The sequence below is a fragment of the Antedon bifida genome, chromosome 3, assembly GCF_963402885.1.
Source record: "Antedon bifida chromosome 3, ecAntBifi1.1, whole genome shotgun sequence".
Taxonomy (NCBI): domain Eukaryota; kingdom Metazoa; phylum Echinodermata; class Crinoidea; order Comatulida; family Antedonidae; genus Antedon; species Antedon bifida.
In genome coordinates, this window is record NC_136228.1 from 21,507,884 (window position 1) to 21,528,114 (window position 20,231).

A 20,231-nucleotide genomic window follows, 5' to 3' on the forward strand; every position below is an offset into this window, starting at 1 on the left:
TTTGTGTTAACGTTACATCACACTTCTTCATTGCACTTACTAGTGACCAAAGTGCGTCACCATCGCCTATGGTTATTTGCTTTCGGGTTTGCATGTCAGTCATTAAAGCACTTAAAATCATGTGAGGCTGGCCAAATTGTTTACGTAAAATTTCAAGAGCCTTATCATAGCCTCCAGATTCCATTAAAGGACAGCTATCTATGCAACAGCGTGCTTTACCTTTGCACAACTGAAGGAGATATTGAAGTTTAGTATTATCATTAGACAATTTTGATGCAACATTAGTTTTAAAGTTATTTACAAAGGTCCAGTAATCAACTGGATCACCATTAAATTCTAGAACCTCAGCCTTAGGCAACTCAAGTGCCAACTTTAACTCATTAAGGCCGCTAAAGGTACCACTACTAGAAGTGGGTCCACCATCTGAAGTGGATACATTAGATACATGACTAACACTACTAGAAGTGAGTCCACTATCGGAAGTGGCTACATTAGATACATGACTAACCTCCTTTACTACAGGTTTGTGCTTAGCAAGGAATTTTTTCGCTAAATTCTTGACCTTCCAAAAGGCCTCTTGAGAAGTCTCCATCCACTGTTCTTCAGTTTCGAATGCTTCATCGTCGAGTAGCTCACCTAATCTCTGGTGTGCACATTCTAGTTTCTCAAACGCTACTTCAGACTTGGCTAACAGTTCTGTCACAACCGAGTTTGAGTTGCGCGTTTAGCATGTTCAGGTTACGGGTCATCGACGCTTTCTTGCTACGCCGATGATTTCTCAGCTCCTTCGTCTTAGCTTCCAGATCTTCCATGTTGACTTAGATGCTGAGTTTTCTCACTGTAGTGAAATCCGATTACACATATAGGCCTACCCTATTTAGTTTTGAAAAGCAAGAAATGTTTTCAGCTGGCGAAATAAAGGTTAAATTAATATTTAATTATTAGTATTACTATTATTATTTATATTAATGGTTCTTATCAATGTTTTATGTACGGACTCATATCGTCGCCGTTTTGATATGTACAGCTGGTTCTTTATAAAACCACTCTTTGCAGTTTAAAAATAAAAACAGAAAATAAAACATACATTGATTTCTGGCAATTTTCAGAATCTAAAATGGCCACAGTTCAATCGAAGTTTTCGCGAAAAAAGGAGCTGTTTTGAAAGGCATTTTTTATTGCGATAAAGATAATATAACGGGTGGCTAAATCATGGTGGGAACATGTTACATAATGACTCAAAATTGTATGCGAGTGCGAGAAAAAAATGAAGCAAGAAATCGAAGATATAACAGTGTGGTGCGAAAGTGCAGTAGCGCCCTACAGCAAATCATATAACCTTAATATGATAGAACACTAACGGTAGGCTCCACAACCCACGTAGCAAACTCTCTATCGTACGCTTATGGGCGCAGCCATATTTGTTTACATTCTGAATTTGACCTATTGACCTGTGACCTCAACGTCGGTCATAAACACACGCCATCATAAAGTGAACCACGCACGATCCACAGCGCGCTGAATACATAGGCTAGGCTTAATTTAAACGTAATAAGGGAAGCGTTTCCCTGCGTTAAACTCAATAACGATTACAGTGTTAGGTACTGCAATTAATATACGATAATATTATAATGTATAAAGAAGTCAAACATACCAAATATACATCAATCAAGTAAAAAATGAGTGGTCGAAAATGCACGTCAAATCCTGTTCACATTCAGGATACCACCAAAGAATATATATCACAAGAATGAGTATTCCGCGATTTTTGCATGAGAAATTTGTAACAGAGCTCCAGAGAGTAATGCCCGCCATCATAAGGGCGGATGTATAGGCCTACATACTAAATAAGACTTGATTTAATAGATATTATACATGTCACATTAAATAGAATTATGATAATATATTTTGCAATTGTAAACCATTTTATAATACATATTTATTAACAAACTAGTGTACATTCACTTTTACAGACAATTATTTACTAACATGCTAAGTTAGTTCACAAAAAAGGCCTAACACAGCAACACCAAAAATCAACGAATCGTTACTCAGCACGGCCTATTCTTTACCATTGCCGTGTACTACTCTACGCCCGGTAAATTAAGTATTGTTTTTATGATATAAATTAGTATAAAATACATGTTATTAATAGGACAAAATGTTAAATGTCATTAACATTTATTTGTTTTACCAGAAACAAGTTAAATATAGGAATATTATTAAGCTATCCTTCGTGAAAACGCGTAAACACCAACACGCCCGGTCACGCTATTGTAGCGCCCGCTTGATAAAGCAAACTGTTTATACGACAGTTTTTACTAAATAAATTGCATAAAAGGAAAAATTAAATATCCAAATAGTATTTAACATGATGTTGGCATGTAGTTGATAACATTTTTTATCATGAAAATACTACCGGTGATTAGTGAAACCGTCACAAAAAGTTGTATACATCCCAGATACATCCACACTTATGGCGGCGCCCTACCACATGGACAATATTACTGTTACAGGGAAAATCGCGGATTACTCATTCTTGTGATATATATTCTTTGATACCACTGACGCGCGCTAAACATACCATGTGACAACACGCGAACAATGTCGCCCTCTATAAAGATTTGCAAAAGTCTTACAAGAAGAATGATGGGCAGGCGTATTTTTTTTTTCCAGGACGAACGTGGGAAATTTACATAAATTAATGGGCGTGGCTTAACCTCCAAAATACTCTCGCGCATGCGCAAATTTTCTAAAAAAAGTTTTACTTTCTAGTAGAGAGAGTCAAAGAATATATATCACAAGAATGAGTAATCCGCGATTTTTGCATGAGAAATTTGTAACAGAGAGTGATGCCGCCCTCATAAGGGCGGATGTATATCGACTAAATAGATATTGTACATGTCACATTAAATAGAATTATGATAATATATTTTGCAATTGTAAACCATTTTATAATACATATTTAATAATAAACTAGTGTACATTCACTTCTACAGACAATTATTTTCTAACATGCTAAATTAGTTCACAAAAAAGGCCTAAAACAGCAACACAAAAAATCAACGAAGCGTTACTCAGCACGGCCTATTCTTTACCATTGCCGCGTACTAATCTACGCCCGGCAATACAATGTTAAATTTCATTGACATTTATTTGTTTTACCAGAAACAAGTTAAATATAGGAATATTATTAAACTATCCTTTGTAAAAACGCGAAAACACCAACATGCCCGGTAGCGCTATCGTAGCGCCCGGTTGATGAAGCGATCTGTTTATTCGGCAGTTTTTACTAAATAAATTGCATGAAACGAACAATTAAATATCCAAACAGCATTTAATATGATGTTGGCATGTAGTTGATAGCATTTTTTATCATGAAAATACTACCGGTGGTCCAGCCTTTGATTGAGTGTAACCGTCACAAAAAGTTGTATACATCCCAGATACATCCTCACTTATGGCGGCGCCCTACCACATGGACAATATTACTGTAACAGGGAAAATCGCGGATTACTCATTCTTGTGATATATATTCTTTGAGAGAGTATTATATATATAGAGATGGCGAGTTGTTTATCTGGGAATGCTTGCCCTGATCTAAAACTCGATACATGTCCTCGATTGCAGGTAAATTTTATCTCATCTTGTTTGAATGATGCATTGTTTTTCATGGGAGCTTATTAAGTTATTTTTTGACCCAAAATGTTCAACGAATTTCACAAAAAATGCAGTAGAATTGGTCTCACACAATCGATCGGTAGCCTAGTTCAGGTAGTGTGTGTAGGCTAGTGTTTGTTGTATACACAATAAATTACATGCGCGTGTACACTGTTACTTGTTGTACAACTAATAGGCCTACTCTAGTTATACTCATACATATAGTCTATAGACGTTGAAATGTTGTGTAAATCTCATGGTATTAAAACAATCACCCCAGTGTGTCATTCGGGCTGCAGCGTGGTCTGTGGCATACTGCTGGATCAAAGGCAATGTGTGTAATGTAAAAAATGGTTCTGAAGCAGAAATAAACAAATGAGAACAGGGTACCATATGTATAATTACATGGTATATGTAGATCTGTCCATAACCTATGACATCTTTCCCAGCCCAGTAGAGCATAGCCCTACATATTAAAAGCAAGTCATTTGCTTTTAAAAAGGACAACGTTTGGCTTGATAATGGGTTAATTACTACAAGTACAACACTTTATTTCGTCATAAACACACCCCTTTTAATATTATTCTTTCTTTAGAGTTTTGGATTGCAACAACAGGGACAAACAAGTAAAATACATACATGTTTGTTTTCGTCATAAGATGTTGGTTGCTCTAGACCTGTATTTTGTTGAATGTTTTGAGGTCTGTCACATCACCAGCATACTGATTAAGGCCATTTTTATGCCATTAAAGCCATCTGATTATAAATTAATTTCTCTTACAGATAATACTTCCAGAATTGCAATCAGGTCACAAGTATAAAATTTGCCACTATGAAGAAAACGGAAATTCAATGCTATGTACCATAAGGTTACCACTCACCTCTGCTGAAGAAACACTAAGGTGGCTTAAAGAGTTTGAAGGAACTTTTTACTCAACATGGAGGACAAACAAAACATATCCAAATAGCGGACAAAAAAATGTCTTCCGGGTATGTACAGAAATTTGTCTCGTATCGTGTGTGAAAGTTGTGACAGCTGTAAGGATATTATTTTAACTGTTGATAGTTGTCAGTATAAATTACTACTTGGGTTTTGTTTTTGTGTTTTTGTTTTTTTTTTATCTTTTGTGGTTAACCACCACCTTTATTCATTCAATGTTTGTAAACAATTACAGAATCTCTAAGAATTTTCTACATTTTTTCTCTATTTTCTTATTTTTATCCTCTTTAATATTAATAATAATTTTAATATTTTGGCTTATACGTAGTACCCAATGTTTTCTTAATGTATATATTTGTTTTGTCTAAAATATATGTTTATATTATTTTCTGCATATTTTTTTATGTTATCTATTACAAAATATATTGCATTAATAAAAAGTTGTTTACTTATGAAACGTTTGTTAACTTATTTATCATAATTTGTGTGTCTTTTAGTTTATATATATAGTTGTGTTGTGTTTCGTTAACAGGAATTTATCACTATCAGCTAATTTCCATAGTTTTGTTTTTGTTTTTATTAGAGGTTTTGAAGAATTATCATGAATTCGATAAAAGTTCACATTGCAGCAAGGAATTTTGTATGGTTTGATTTGGACAGGATAAAGATCTTTAATAAAATAGCTATGATAACAAGTTCTAAATCAGATGGGCACAAATGCTGTTTTGCAATATTGTACCAAATACTCATCATCTGAAGTCTGCAAACATTACTTTACGTAATAAATATTTTCTACATACAGTATCATCAGTTTGATAATTATTGTCCTGTTTTTAATGCATGGAACCTGCCACCTCCTGATTGACATGATGTATGTTTTTTTATAACAGGTTGACTTGCACTGTCACCATAACACCCAACCACGATCCTCAACAGCTGACCTAAAGAAAGGTTCCAAAAACACCAACTGCCCGAGCACAATGTTTGTCATAGTAAAGAGGACAGCTGACAGCTGTCGTGGTCGAAACAGGTAAGCATGATTGTTTTTAAAGAGATTTAAAAGACATGACGGTATAGAAACAATACATTGACGCAAATTTAAAAAATGTAAATGTTAGGCCTATTAATTTGGCACTGGTTCTAATCCTCCTGAGAAAAAGCTACCATCTGCAAGAAAATTGTGTTAACCACTTCATTTCTTTGAGTTGAAATATGTTGTACCAATTCAAATGACAAGGATTTATGTGTGTCTTAATGTCAACACACACAGTTTACTTTTGTTTAAATTGTTTTCCCAAGTTCCTGTACTGTCTGTCTCTGATGATTCATTAAAGCCAATGCATCAGTTACAGCTTAAATTTTTGTTTTAACTGTTCAGGTCTAAAGATAAACACATAGGGCAAGGTTATCCAACAATCATAACCTTGAAGTGGGATCACAACCATGAGGTGGCAAGTGCTGATGCCCTTCGAGAAAGGGATGTAAGTGATGATGCAACGGAGAAGCTTCTTGAGCTCTACGGATCAGGCCATTCACCATCATCTGCTCTGGATACCATCAAATATGATCTTCAAGAAGGCTGTACAGATGTTGAGTACACAAGAGTCTCTGCAGACAGAGCCCATTGCCCTGATTTGCAGTACTGTTACAGGTAACATTCTGTCTATGCTTTTCAAAGTTCTACATTGCTCTTTTCAAAATTGTATACAGTTTGGGAACAGGATGTTTGATTGATCTTCAGGGTCTATAGAAACAAGTAAAAATGCTTGAAGCATTCCAATTTGTCCGGGCTGCTTAGTGGACGAAAACAAAAAACTTTAGCAAGTATTTATATAGTATGCAAGCGACAAAAAATGTATACCTAATTTTTGGTATGTGTTCTCTTTTGTTGATTTTAGGGTATTTTACAAGGAATTCAGGACACACTATGGGGACACCGGTGGAGCAAAAATGATGCTATTCCTTGACAAAAAGGTTCAAGATTTTAATGAGAACCACAATGATGAATGTGTAAAGCTAGAGACAACCGGTGATGGCCAGACCGTCATTTAGAGTTGATAGTTGACATTATTTAGAGGATTAGGTTCAGTTCATAGTTGAGGTTATTTAGAGGGTTAGGTTCAGTTCATAGCTGAGGTTATTTAGAGAGTTTGGTTTAGTTGATAGATGAGATTATTTAGAGGGTTAGGTTCAGTTCATAGTTGAGGTTATTTACAGGGTTAGGTACAAAGCCCTTAATAAAATGATATACCAAACCAAATACTCAAGCAAGAGATTATATTTCGTCATATATGATAATATATAAATACAAATAGCAGTACTGTTTGTACTGTATACATTGAATTCTGTAATGAAACAAAAGATACATTAGAAAATAGTAATCGTAATATTTGTATTGTTTTATTTTAACATTTCTCTTTTTCTGATTTATTAAATTATATTTACAATTTCTTTTAAAACAGTTATAATAAAGGATGTGCAATTTGAATTTATGTGTATCTTATGTCTATTGCCATTATTAGTTAAGAATAACATAATGCCATTGAAACTACAAACATCACTTCATAAGGTATCATTAAATAGTCACCTATTTTTCCAATATTTTTTATTTTATACCCATAACACTTTGGCCAGGAACATTAATATTATTCTTGTAAACTGGTGGTTTACAAAACATCACCTAGTTGTAAGTACACATATTGATAAACATGAAGACATTGCAGACAGTGTGACTTTCTTAGATGTCATTAAAATAGGTAGTTATTATTGCTTTAGAACAACGAAAATGAGCATAACATCATGTACGATGACCACGATTATCTTAATACCAACTAATAATAATACCTAACCCTTAAAGATGTATTGTCCCCCAACAACATAAAAAATGAAATGAATAAAATCAGCCTTTGAATAGCTCATTTTGCAGTTTTTAAATTATAGTTATTCACTTCTGTAGAAAAAAAAAACCAGCAAAAATAATTATTTTACTTATACATTTTTGACATTCCAGTTCTCGGCAAAATATTTTTAATAAACCATACTGAAAACACACACACACACTTAGATAATATTTTCATCCTAAACAGCACAATCCAAAAATATTTAAGTAAAACTTAAAAGAGGGGATCGAGTATTCTGTTGTTTCGTTGATCTGAAACTTCCCTTTGACAGCATAAATCAAAATTGTTTATTAACAAAATTAAGATAAATAGGTTTAAGCAATAATACATTTCACGTAGCAACCACAACTGCTTTTCGAGCTATGTCAGAAATAGCTGCTATTATAGCAGTATTTAACCCTGGGCTTAGACTAAATACTAGCATCAGTAGCATGCTTTTCAAGTAACAGCTATAGTGTAATATAGTGTTATGAGGTTTCTGACTTGTAATGAAGACTCTTACTCGCTTGACTGTCGGAAACACATATTGTTTATTCAATAATACTTGATAAGTATATATATTGTTTATTTAATAATACTTGATACATACTATATTACAATAGGCCTAGCAGTAACACTTAACTCTCAGACCTGAGAGCATAACGACAGTCCCACTGTCTATTTTACCAAATGGCACAACTAGCATTAACTAGCATGGTCATAGCACCAAATTAGTAAAAAAATCTGTATGTCTTAACACAGAAAAAAGCAGATACAAACATTTGTTATTTTGTACGCGATTATTTAGATCCGTGAATGGCTTTCTGTCGCCTCACAACTATTTCAGTCCAAGTACGCATGCGCGAGAGTATTTTGGAGGTTAAGCCACGCCCATTTATGTAAATTGCCCACGTTCGTCCTGGAAAAAAAAAATACGCGCCCTGGAAACATACAACACGTTTACGTGGGACGCCGAAACTGACAAAACAAAGATCAGCCCAGTCTTAGCACAGTTCAAAAAATTCTGTGATGGGAAGCGCAATATCACGTATGAACAATATATTTTCAACTGTAGGGTTCAAAAAGAAGGTGAGAAATTTGATTCCTTTGTTACCTCGCTGAAAAGTCTAGCAGAGACATGCGAGTTTGGTACCTTGAAAGATAGCCTCATTCTTGATAGGATTGTAATAGGAATCAATAAGCCAAGCCTTAAACAACGCCTATTGCGTACAGAAAATTTAACATTAGACACAGCAATATCCAAAATACGAGCAGAAACGGCAGCATCCGAACAGATTGAACAAATGAAACAAAGCAAAGCGAGTGACGTTTCCGACGCAACTCAACACGCGAGAACAGTGCGTTCACACAAAAAAGGTAAACAGAAATACCAAAACACACAACAGGAAAGGGAAAGCAATCCAAGAAAATCACGCACAAGTCCAACAATCTGCATATACTGCGGAGGTGAGTACCCTCACAAAAGCAAAAATACGTGTCCAGCATACGGCAAAAAATGCAACAATTGTGGTAAAATGAATCATTATGCTAAACAATGTAGACAGAAACATAACGCACATGCTGTTGACACCATGTCTAACGATGAAAATGATAGCACAACAAGCGAAGACGAATACTCATTCCATATTACAGGTACTGAGTCTGAAAAACAACCCAAAGTTAATCTGAACATTCAAGGTAGCACTGTCAACGCAATTATCGATACCGGTGCGACTATTAATATAATGAGTATGTCGACATACAAACGCCTGCAACACAAACCACAGCTATATACCGAAAAGCTACCAAAGGTGTTCGGTTATGGAAGCCGACAAGCACTATGCCTAGCTGGAACTTTCACGGCAAACATAACCTATAAAACGAACACAATATCAGCGTCATTCAGCGTAGCCGAAAAAGGAGTCGAAACGCTACTCAGTTTTAACACAGCGAAAGCACTCGACCTAATTCAAGTAACGTATAACCTGAATGAACACGCAGATGCAACGGTATTAAACAAAAGCACAATAACTGAGACATACAAAGACAGGTTTACTGGTATTGGTAAGCTTAACGACACTATGTGCAATCTACACATAAATACTGAAATACAACCTGTGGCTCAATCGCATCGCAGGATACCGTTTCATTTAAGGAAGAAGGTTGAAAGCGAACTCAAACGATTACAGGAGTTAGATATCATTGAACCAGTTGACAACGAACCTACCCCATGGATTTCACCAATAACTGTTGTAGCAAAGCCTAAGAAACGAAACGAAATTCGCATTTGCGTGGATATGAGGGCCGCGAACTAGCATACACGAGTCGCGCGCTTACAAGTGTCGAAACTAGGTACTCTCAAATAGAGCGTGAAGCACTAGGAGTCATATGGGGAATCTAACACTTCCACTTGTACTTATGTGGCAGCGAGTTCGATGTAGTGACCGATCACAAACCGCTTCTTACGCTATTCAATAATCCCGCATCGAAACCACCACCACGTATCGAAAGATGGATATTAAAAATCCAAGCCTACGACTACACCCTGAAGTACCAACCAGGCAATACAAATCCGGCTGACTATATGTCAAGACACAGCCTTACAATGAGCAACAAGACAAAACTGGACATCGCAGCAGAAGAACATGTCAATCTTGTAACAAACAACGCAATCCCTAAATCACTTACTCTGGAACAAGTTCGACGTGAAACGGCAAATGATGGTATCATACAAACATGCATTAAGGCCATCACTCGCAACAAATGGCACGAGGCTCTAAAAATCAAGATGACCTCCATTCCGATCTCCAGTGCATGCACAAAGTTCGCAATCAGCTAACATTCGACCAAAAAAACAACATACTCCTACGTGATCACCGCATAGTCATACCCAAGGCACTTAGAAACACAGTAATAGACATCGCCCATGAAGGACATCAGGGCATAGTAAAGAGAAAGCAACTCCTCCGAGAAAAAATATGGTTTCCCGGAATAGACCGCATGGTCGAATCAAAAGTAAAACACTGCATACCATGTCAAGCGACGGTGACTGAAAAGAACAATGAACCGCTTCAGATGTCGAAACTTCCTAACTTCATGTATTGACGCGCTGAGTGTGTGGCATGTATTGACGCGCTGAGTGTGTGGCAACTCGGGCAGCTGAGGAAAGTTTTGTTTTCCTCTAGAATTGTGTTTCCACTCTGAATTTATATGCGTTGATTTTTCTGTGTTACCTGTTTTCTTATAGTGGCGTACCATTGTTGTTAATTTTGAATTATTATTGGCGTTTTGGTGTAATTATCCCGAGCCGGTACCTAGCCCTGACTCGCTCCGCTCAACAGCAAAGCAGGGGACAATAGAACAGTTCTCGGTACCGTATTGTTCCAGCTAAATTCACATACTCGGCCTAAGCTGTTCACTCATCGACTCGCCTGAGGTATTACGTAACCAACATTCCAGAGCGATTGTAATTCAGCAACATCTAATTTGCATGTCGGAGCGGATCTGCTGTTTATATTATGCGGTGCTGAACTGTCTGTATCCAGTCTATTGTAGTCAGTGTTCCCGGTACGGTGTTTTTTGGTGATTGTTTTCGTGACTGTGTTTGGTGAATCGTCTGTATTATTAGTACTGTATTAATCTTGGTGTGTTTCTTTGGATTATACTGCAGTCTTTTTCCGTTGATTGATATTATTTGTGGTACGGAATTTTGATTCGACATAGCGTTTATCGACATGTGTCTCACTAGAAACGAGTTTTATAGAATTGGACAACTGAACTTAGCAGTTCCCACCAAAGATGTTTTTATGAGAATCAATGAGCTTGGAATAGCATCAACCAAGCCCCGCGGATGTCGTGCCGGAAAAAGAAAACAGAGAGAAATAAAGGTTAGAATTACACCACGTAGAACTAGAAACGGGGAACACCGATCGTCGAAAAGTCAATGTAGAACGATTAAGCAAGATAATCTAGTTGAACTCTCTAATGGGAAATGGACTCTTCCCTCTTTATTTATGACAAATGCTCGATCTCTAAATAATAAAATGGATGAACTGGCTACACGCGTTAGGAAATCTAAACCTGTCGTGATTGCAATTACTGAGACTCACTTAAATCCCGCGTTTCCTGACAAGTTGATAGAGTTAGAGGGATACTCGATGGTGCGACGTGATAGGCAAAATCGCAGCGGTGGAGGTATCATCATGTATGTTCGTGAAGACCTATCTTATCGAGTTTGGTCTGAACTTAATAACGAATCACTGGAAAGTGTGTGGATAACAACCCGGCCAAAACGTTTGCCGCGACAATATTCGAACATCTCCTACGGCCTTATCTATCACCCGGAGAGTTCTGTAAATAATGATTGGGAAATGGCGTCTCACATTACACAGAGTTTAGATTATATTTGTAGTAAACATCCGGAATCAGGAATAATCGTCACAGGAGACTTCAACCGAATGAGAGACAACCTTATTGTTAAGTATCCCTTAAAACAGATCGTTAAAGTATCAACTAGAGATCGCGCATCACTTGATTTAATATATACTAATATGAGCGATGTTTTTAATGCACCTACTAAAGAATCACCTTTAGGACTGTCTGATCACAACGTCATCGTATGCACCCCAATCGTAGGAACATTTAAATCGCCTAACGTCTTCGCTTACCATACAAAACGTAGCTGTAAACCGGGTGCCAAGGAAAACTTCGAACGCGACATTAATAACATTAGATGGCAAGATCTATATCGAATGGATGGATGTTGTAACCAGTTTGAACTGTATCATAAGAACATTTCTGAACTCTTAAATTTACACTTCCCCCAAGTAACGATTAAAAGACTTCTTAAAGATAAGCCATGGGTAAATAATGCGTTTAAAGGTATCGTTTCTAGACGGCAAGCAGCTTTTGCAATTGACCCCATGTCTGCCGAATATAAGAAACTTAGAAACTTATCTAACCGAATGGCTAAATCTTTGAGAGGTGATTTTTATCGTAATAGTATTGCCCAGTTATTCTCGTCCGATTCTAAATCTTGGTGGAGGGGTATTAAACAATTTCTTAATCTCGGAAAGGGTACTAAGTACTTTAAAACTATGGCTAATGAATTATGTAACGGGAACGTATACGATCTTACCACGAAAATTAGTGGTTTTTTCCAGTCCCTGACTTCTGAGTTCAAACCTCTTGAACCAAAAACCAATGATTGTAACACTGTAGTACCACCCCATTTAATTATCACGCCAGAGACAATTGAGTCTAAGCTTAAACTTGTGAAATGTAATAAAGCCCCAGGCCCGGACGGAATCCCTCCGTGGGTACTACGTGATTTTGCCAATGTCCTTTCCAAGCCAATAAGTGCAATAGTTAACTCCAGTTTAAGGGAAGGGGTTCTCCCCATGCTTTGGAAGTCAGCCGATATAATCCCCATTCCAAAGGTTAACCCACCTAAGGTTCTTGAGAATGACTTGCGTCCTATTTCGCTGACTTCCACCACCATGAAAGTTATTGAAGGGATCGTAGGGGAAATGATTTGGGTCCAAATTAAAGATAAAATCAAGTTGAATCAATTTGGTTGCTCTAAGGGTGTGTCTACCACTGACGCTCTTATACATTTGTTAACCGAATGCTTTAATGCTACTGACCAAGGAGATGAAATGAGATTATTATTGCTTGATTTCAAAAAGGCTTATGATTTAATTGACCATAATATATTAATTGATAAGTTGTATAATTTAGGGGTCGAAGACCATCTAATCTCTTGGATCTATGCTTTTCTATGTGATAGAAAACAACGTGTTAAACTAGGCGATGAATTGTCCCCTTGGACAGTCGTTAAGGGTGGTATCCCCCAAGGATCCTGGTTGGGGCCCATGTTGTTTATCATCTTTGTCGACGATCTTCTGGATGGGGTGCCGTGCATGAAATACATGGACGACACCTCCATCCATGAACGCGTCGGCAACGATGGGGCAACTGTACTTCAAACCACTCTTGACGAAACTGTCCAGTGGGCTAAGGATAACAATATGTACCTTAATATTAAGAAAACGAAAGTGATGAGAATTAGTTGTAAAAGGTCAAAGACTGCTTTTGAGCCACTCCATGTTGGAGATTGTAATCTGGAACGTGTTGACGAATTTAAACTTCTTGGTGTAATTATTTCTCATAATTTGTCATGGCAACCTCATATTGATCAAATGATTAGTAAATGTAATTCTAGAATGTACTTTCTCAAACAGGTGCGGAGGGCAGGCCTGGATGCCCCCGCACTTGTCCAATTTTATACTAGTATCATTAGACCTATATTAGAATATGCGGCCCCAGTTTGGGGATCAAATATTACGAAGCAACAGAATCAACAACTTGAACAAATTCAGAGAAGGGCCTTTAAATGTATTTTTCCGCATGCTACTTATTCCGATGCCCGCAGCTTCCTTGGTTTTTCTACCTTAGAAGACCGCCGTGTTCGACTGTGCAAGGATTTTTTTGTTAAAATCAAAGACCCCAGTCACAGATTGAATCATTTGTTACCGGAGGCATGAATGACCCAGGGCTTGCATTCCTTGTCGAGCAGCTGGCACTGATTGCACCAAAATCTGTAGTCCTGAGTACTTTGCCTAAATACCGTGAGGCATTTGTTCCAGTAGAGGTTGAGGAAAAGTTTCCACCTGTTATGAGCAAGCTGTATGATGCAGAGGCGCTGATGCTTTCGTATCCTGAGCTGTACTGTCTGTTGTCATGTACTCAATTGGTAATGTTGAACTTAAAATTGAGTACTTTTGACGGACACCACCGATGACCCTCTCCACATGAATTCGTAAATGAGCAATTTTTCTTATGGTTTCCACCTCAAGAGCAGACAGCTGTTGTTTTCCCTTCTTAAAAGCAGGAATCTTTGCTTCGCAACCATAAAACCCAGCATCATCTTTTATGTCAAAACCTCGGTCGGCAAGGATGACATCCCCAGGTAGCAGATAATCAAAAAAATCTGACGTCAATGTTATGGTCTTATCTGTACCTCTGCCTCCCCATGCTGCAGACAAATATGAAATTTACCTGCATGGAGTGCAGCCAATTAAAAACTTTACTGTATTGTGGTGCTTGTAGCTGAAAAACAGTTGTGCCCTCGCTTCAAGACTTGAGGGCCGCTCGCAAAAAACCTCAAAACAGTCAATTATTACTGCTACCTTCGACTCCAATGCAATTCGAAATTGCATTGGCATGGTTTTCCACAACACCTCCCTTTCTGGCCATACAATAAGCTCTTGTTCAGCATAGACATGGCATCCAGTCCCGTATTAAAAACTCGACACTGTTGAGTCACTTATTATATGAAATCGGTACGCAATGTCCTGATTTCTAAGGTTCAGTCTAAGTTTGAACAGTACAATTAGTAACTGCTGGAATCGACTTACTGATGTTCTACTCTGGAATCTTTTTTTAACTAGTTCAAAAACCAACATCAATACTGCAAATGAAGGCAACCCTGTGTAGAAATGAGTTCGCTCATTGTCATTTTTAAAAGTTAACTCTGTTATTGGCGACTCCTGTAACAAGGCCTGTGACTGGGCCTGTAAGACATCTATGTCAGCACAACACATAGTAGAGTTTGGTGTTGATATGTCAACACAGACACATATGTTTTCTACAGGAGAAACATCTTCCATATTAGCCTCACCTAATTGGAGATCTAACAAAACTTCCACAGCAATACATTTCTTTTTTTTTTTTCAGTTCTTTTTTGTGACCTTTCGTATCGCTCCTTATCACGTTTTGCGGTGTGATCATCCAGGTCCAGCCTGCCCATGTCTTGAGTTGGAGCCCAACATTAGCGAACGTATGTACACTACGTTGCCCCTCGCGGTACTCGTTCCACAATGTTGTAAGTCTCTCGTTTGCCACCTTGCTGCCTGTTCGTGTTCTTCTCAATTCATCTCTGTATATCATCTCTACATTGATCGATACTGTCGAATTTCTTGGATGGTTACTAAATGTGAACATAAGCCGATTTAAAAAGGCATGTTTAACCGATTTATCATGCACGTCCGATCAGTGTGACAGCGCCCTCCATTTCTCCAATATGCGCCGGGCCCATGTGTGGATCGAGGCTAAGAATCAAACTTTTCAAACGACAAATTACAGTTAATTATCAAACTTAAATAGTAGTATATGAACTGGAACTAAATAATTTGATTTAACTTACCACGTAGACAACGCTGGTCGAGTCCTTCTTACAACAGAGCATATTTTATACTTATAGATACAATAAACCGTGTTAATCAAAACCCGAAAAGTAAGGTTGTGAAGGAGCAGCATACGCAAAGTAAACATACACAGTATTCGACTATGCGACCGAGAAGGTAAGACGTACACATACGGAGCTCCGCCACAAATATTTTATACTTTGCCAACACCAATTACGCCTGGTCATTCTTTTGGATTTCATAAAGTAGTAAGTTTGAAAAATGAACCTTGAAAAATGAAAAACAATAGTCAATAAAATAATATTAACAACAAATAATATTATTCCTTTACAGACATTATAAAAGATTGCATTGTGTTTATTAATTATACAGTACTATTAATAATTGTTTATTTCAATTAGTCGGTTTCCTGCTTATCAGTAATTAACCATGCTTATCCATCCATGGTCCGGATATAAATTAAAATAACTTCATGGTTGTACCATAAAATAATGGTTTTACATACATAAAAAAGGGCATAGGCTTTTCTCCAAAAAAGGTTATAACTTAATAAAATTATTAAATAAATAAGTAGTAGAATTGTATCCCTTCTATCTAGCTAGGCCCAGTCTTACACAAGGCATAGGCTGTAGGCTACTACTGCTAATAATTACTAGCCTCCTCCTAGTTACTAACTAGGAGGAGGCGGAAGACCTACTACAACAAAGTAAATTCAATATTACTTACATCTCCTCTAACAACTTTAAAATCTGGTCTGTGTGGGGGACAAAAAATGCCCATATCCGACAGAAATCCATTAGCAAATTGATTGTAAGCCTCTGTAGATTTGTAGGCTTGAAAATTTTCAGCTGTGTATGGGCTTGGCGTAGCGATTAAGTATGCCATGATATCCATCGCTGTGAGGTCCGGCAGACTGTCGATTTCGTGCGAAAATTCATCTTTATCGATCAAATATGGGTCTTTTCCAATACCTGATATTTTCTGAAGATATCTTCGACGTTCAGTTGTAGATAAATTATCAGTTATTGTTGATAAAACAACGTTTGGCAACGACGAACTAGCGGTGCCGACTGCCATTGTCTATACGTAAACACACAGTAAACACACTGACCACGCTGTACTCAGAGTTTGCTTGTCTACCAGAAGCAACTCGAGCGGAAAATCATTGACCCGTGACATTTTGTAGTCACCCTATAGTACTATAGACTATATTTATATGCTAGAATCAGATAACCTAGATAGAGTCACGTAGCCTACGTCAGTACAGTATAAAAAAAGTTAAAATTCAATTTACCAGTCAGTATTTTGTAATCTATTTTGCTTCTCCCTCAAATCCTCAGTTTCCATATTTTCTTCCTCATCTCCATTTGCTAAAGGCTCAAATTGATTTACAGACTGCATGCGCGAAACTGAGATGACGTCATGGTCATTTTCACGCTTCGGTGAATATCGGCAGTGGGTGGGGCATAGAATAATATTTTAAATTCTATTTTTTTAACATTTTTGTCAAACATACACAAAAAATAAAAGCACCCATTTTGTTAAGAATATTAATTATTATGTAATTTTAATATCAGAAACTCAAAATCATATACTCAACTCAAGTTCATCTTTAAGGCATCCTGTAATTGCCGATTTTTCGCTGTTGGATGTGGTTGAAATAAAATAACCCATTTTCAAGCGCACAATTTTTAAAGTTTGATGTGCAAGTGTGTCATTATTTTACATTCCTAATTTATCAAAAATGAAAGAAATACATCATAAAAAGTATAAAGAACGATAATCAAGTGCAAAAGGTATTTCTAAGCTGCGTACGGTCAAAGTGCGCAAAAGCGAGTGCGCAGCGCAAATTTTTTTGAAAAATATGAAATGCTTAAAAATGACAATGTCCAGAAATTGTAGACTAGCCTAGAAAGTTGATTAGAAATTGATTAGAAAATCGGTGAAGCAATGTACCCCTGTTTTTTTAATGGAATAAGCCACGGAGGTCACCATCTAAACAATGCATACAATATATAAACAATGCAAGCAAGCTTGGCGTTCCATACTAAATTCATCCCGGTCAGGTCTAGCCTAGGCCCTACATCTGTAAAGATAGTGTGGGCTTCCTATGCCCCGTTGATCCTTGGACCTTCATACCTGAAACTCTGACCACAAACTAAAGCAACATCCAGGCGTAATTCTTGTAATGTACACGTCCACGTGAGCCTCTTCCAATTCGTCATGTTCCAGGGTACGCGGTGCGTGATTGGGAATAGGCCTAGACTTCTTGTTTGATGTGTTGTTGTGGACGACTCAAACACAATTGCCGCCCGCCGTGGTGTGGTGGTCAAATGCAGCAGCTGAGCCCGCGTGTGTGTGTTGTTGTGTGGTGGTGGTGGTGGAGGTATATTCAGAGCGTCAATTCGACGATCGAGCATTCTCTACTTTCTATTAGAGCATGACGGATTAATGAATATTCATTAATCCATGATCAGTACTATGGAGCGCCAATCATTGTTTTTTCTAGCAACCTAAAGAGCCATAATGTATCTTTATTCGGTCTTTTGATTGGTTACTATTTTTATTGCAGACACGTTGTTTCAATTTATTTAGAGATTTTGCTCCTGTTAAGAGTGTTAGGCCTACTAGTTAGGGCCTCCCTATTGTATATTGTAATCCTACAGCAGTAGGCCGAAACCTTCACTCTTCTTTTTAAATTTCACTTACACAAATAAGGTGGACCATAAATAACAATAATGATGACAGAATCAGACACAAGCTCGAACTTTCCTCTCTAGAGAGGAAAGTTCGAGCTTGTGTCTGATTCTGTCATCATTATTGTTATTTATGGTCCACCTTATTTGTGTAAGTGAAATTTAAAAAGAAGAGTGAAGGTTTCGGCCTAGTCTAGGCCTAGCCTACTAGCCTAGTAGTAGGCTAGTGTACTAGTGAGTGGTACTAGCCTAGGAGGTGTAGACTAGCCTAACTAAGCTAGCCTAGGCCTATGCATGTTCCTAGAGTTCAGGGCGTTAGGAAATAAGCTAGGCCTAGCCTAGGCCTACTTCCCCTGTAGATTAGCCTAGCCCTACTAGGCTAGAGAGCTAGGCCTAGCCTACTAGCTACTACTAATAGGCCTACTACTCGTACTACTACTACTACTAGGACCTATACTATAATAGGCCTACTACTAGGCTAGGCCTAGTAGCCTAGTACTACTACTACTAGTTATCCTCGGCCTAGCTCCTCCTCCTATTCTATATGTGTCTATGTCCTAGCCTAAGGGAAGGCATTCAAGCTAGTAGTAGTACTACTAGTAGTAGTAGTAGGGAGGCCTACCTCTAACCTAATAATAGGGCCTAGTCTAGGATTAAATTCACTAAATTCAAACTTCTGTTCATATTTTATTACACTGTGCTCTAGTGGACCCAATTTGGTACCAGTGGAGTATAGTGATAAACATAGGAATACATTTACAAAATTCAAACCTCTGTTCATATTTTAATACACTGTGCTCTAGTGGACCCAATTTGGCACCAGTGGAGCATACAATAAATTGTAACAATGAGTGTCACCGTCTTGCTATTGATGACCTGTATAACAATATTGTTGCTTGCCTAAAACGTGCATCTAGTGAATGTTTGAAGCCCACTAGGTCTAAGTCATATAATATTGTGCCGGGCTGGAATGATTATGTTTCTGATCTGCATTCTGTTGCTCGTGAAGCCTTCTTATTATGGAGAACTAACGGCAAACCCAGGAATGGGCCTTTGTTTCATTCTATGAAAATATCTCGTTCTCGTTTTAAGTTGGCATTACGCACGTGTAAACAGAATGATCAACAACTGAGAGCTGATAAATTAGCTCAGTCTTACAGTAATAGGGACTACCAAGGTTTTTGGGAAGGTGTTAAGCATATGAATGATACTAGAGCTAATACCTCTGAAGTTATTGATAATGTTAGTGGTGAATACAACATATGTAATCATTGGGCCAAACATTATGAGATTTTGTTTAACTGTGTGGATAACACGACTCATAAAGCATTTGTAGAGGAGACTCTAGAATACTGTCCGCCTGAGATTGGTATTAATGTCACTCCTGATCTTGTATCTAATTGCATTGATAAACTTTCTGTAGGAAAATCACCCGGACTTGATGGTTTGGGTGGTGAACATCTTAAATATGGTAGTAAACGACTTAATATCCTATTGAGTTTATGCTTTAATGCTATGCTGTGTCATGGTCATGTAACTAAAGATCTTGTTGAAGTTATTCTAGTGCCGATTGTTAAGAGTAAATCAGGGGATATTACTAATAAGAATAATTATAGACCTATTGCTTTAGCGTCTGTATTATCTAAGGTGTTCTATCTATCTATTTTGATCAGTCATTGTGGTAACTCATTGGAATCCAATGACTACCAATTTGCATTTAAAGCGAAACACTCGACTGATACGTGTATCTTTGTTTTAAAACATGTAATTGACTACTACAATAGAAATGGTAGTCCAGTTTTTGCCTGCTTTCTGGATGCCAGTAAGGCTTTTGATCGAGTCAATCACT

General features: G+C 37.5%; 2 protein-coding genes across 2 annotated transcripts; one reads left to right on the forward strand and one right to left on the reverse strand.

The window, feature by feature from the left end:
• The first annotated feature begins 4,253 nt into the window (after positions 1–4,253).
• LOC144838541 (uncharacterized) lies at positions 4,254–6,951 on the forward strand. The gene is made up of 5 exons (XM_078693947.1): positions 4,254–4,650; positions 5,184–5,378; positions 5,491–5,630; positions 5,979–6,251; positions 6,499–6,951. The coding sequence occupies exons 3-5, from the start codon at positions 5,581–5,583 to the stop codon at positions 6,650–6,652; spliced, it is 477 nt and encodes a 158-aa protein (XP_078550073.1). The 5' UTR covers positions 4,254–4,650; positions 5,184–5,378; positions 5,491–5,580; the 3' UTR covers positions 6,653–6,951.
• Positions 6,952–14,153: 7,202 nt separating this feature from the next.
• LOC144837273 (uncharacterized) lies at positions 14,154–15,149 on the reverse strand. Its single transcript, XM_078692321.1, is given in 1 exon segment — positions 14,154–15,149. A coding segment is annotated over 1 exon segment (996 nt).
• Between the last annotated feature and the right edge of the window lie 5,082 nt (positions 15,150–20,231).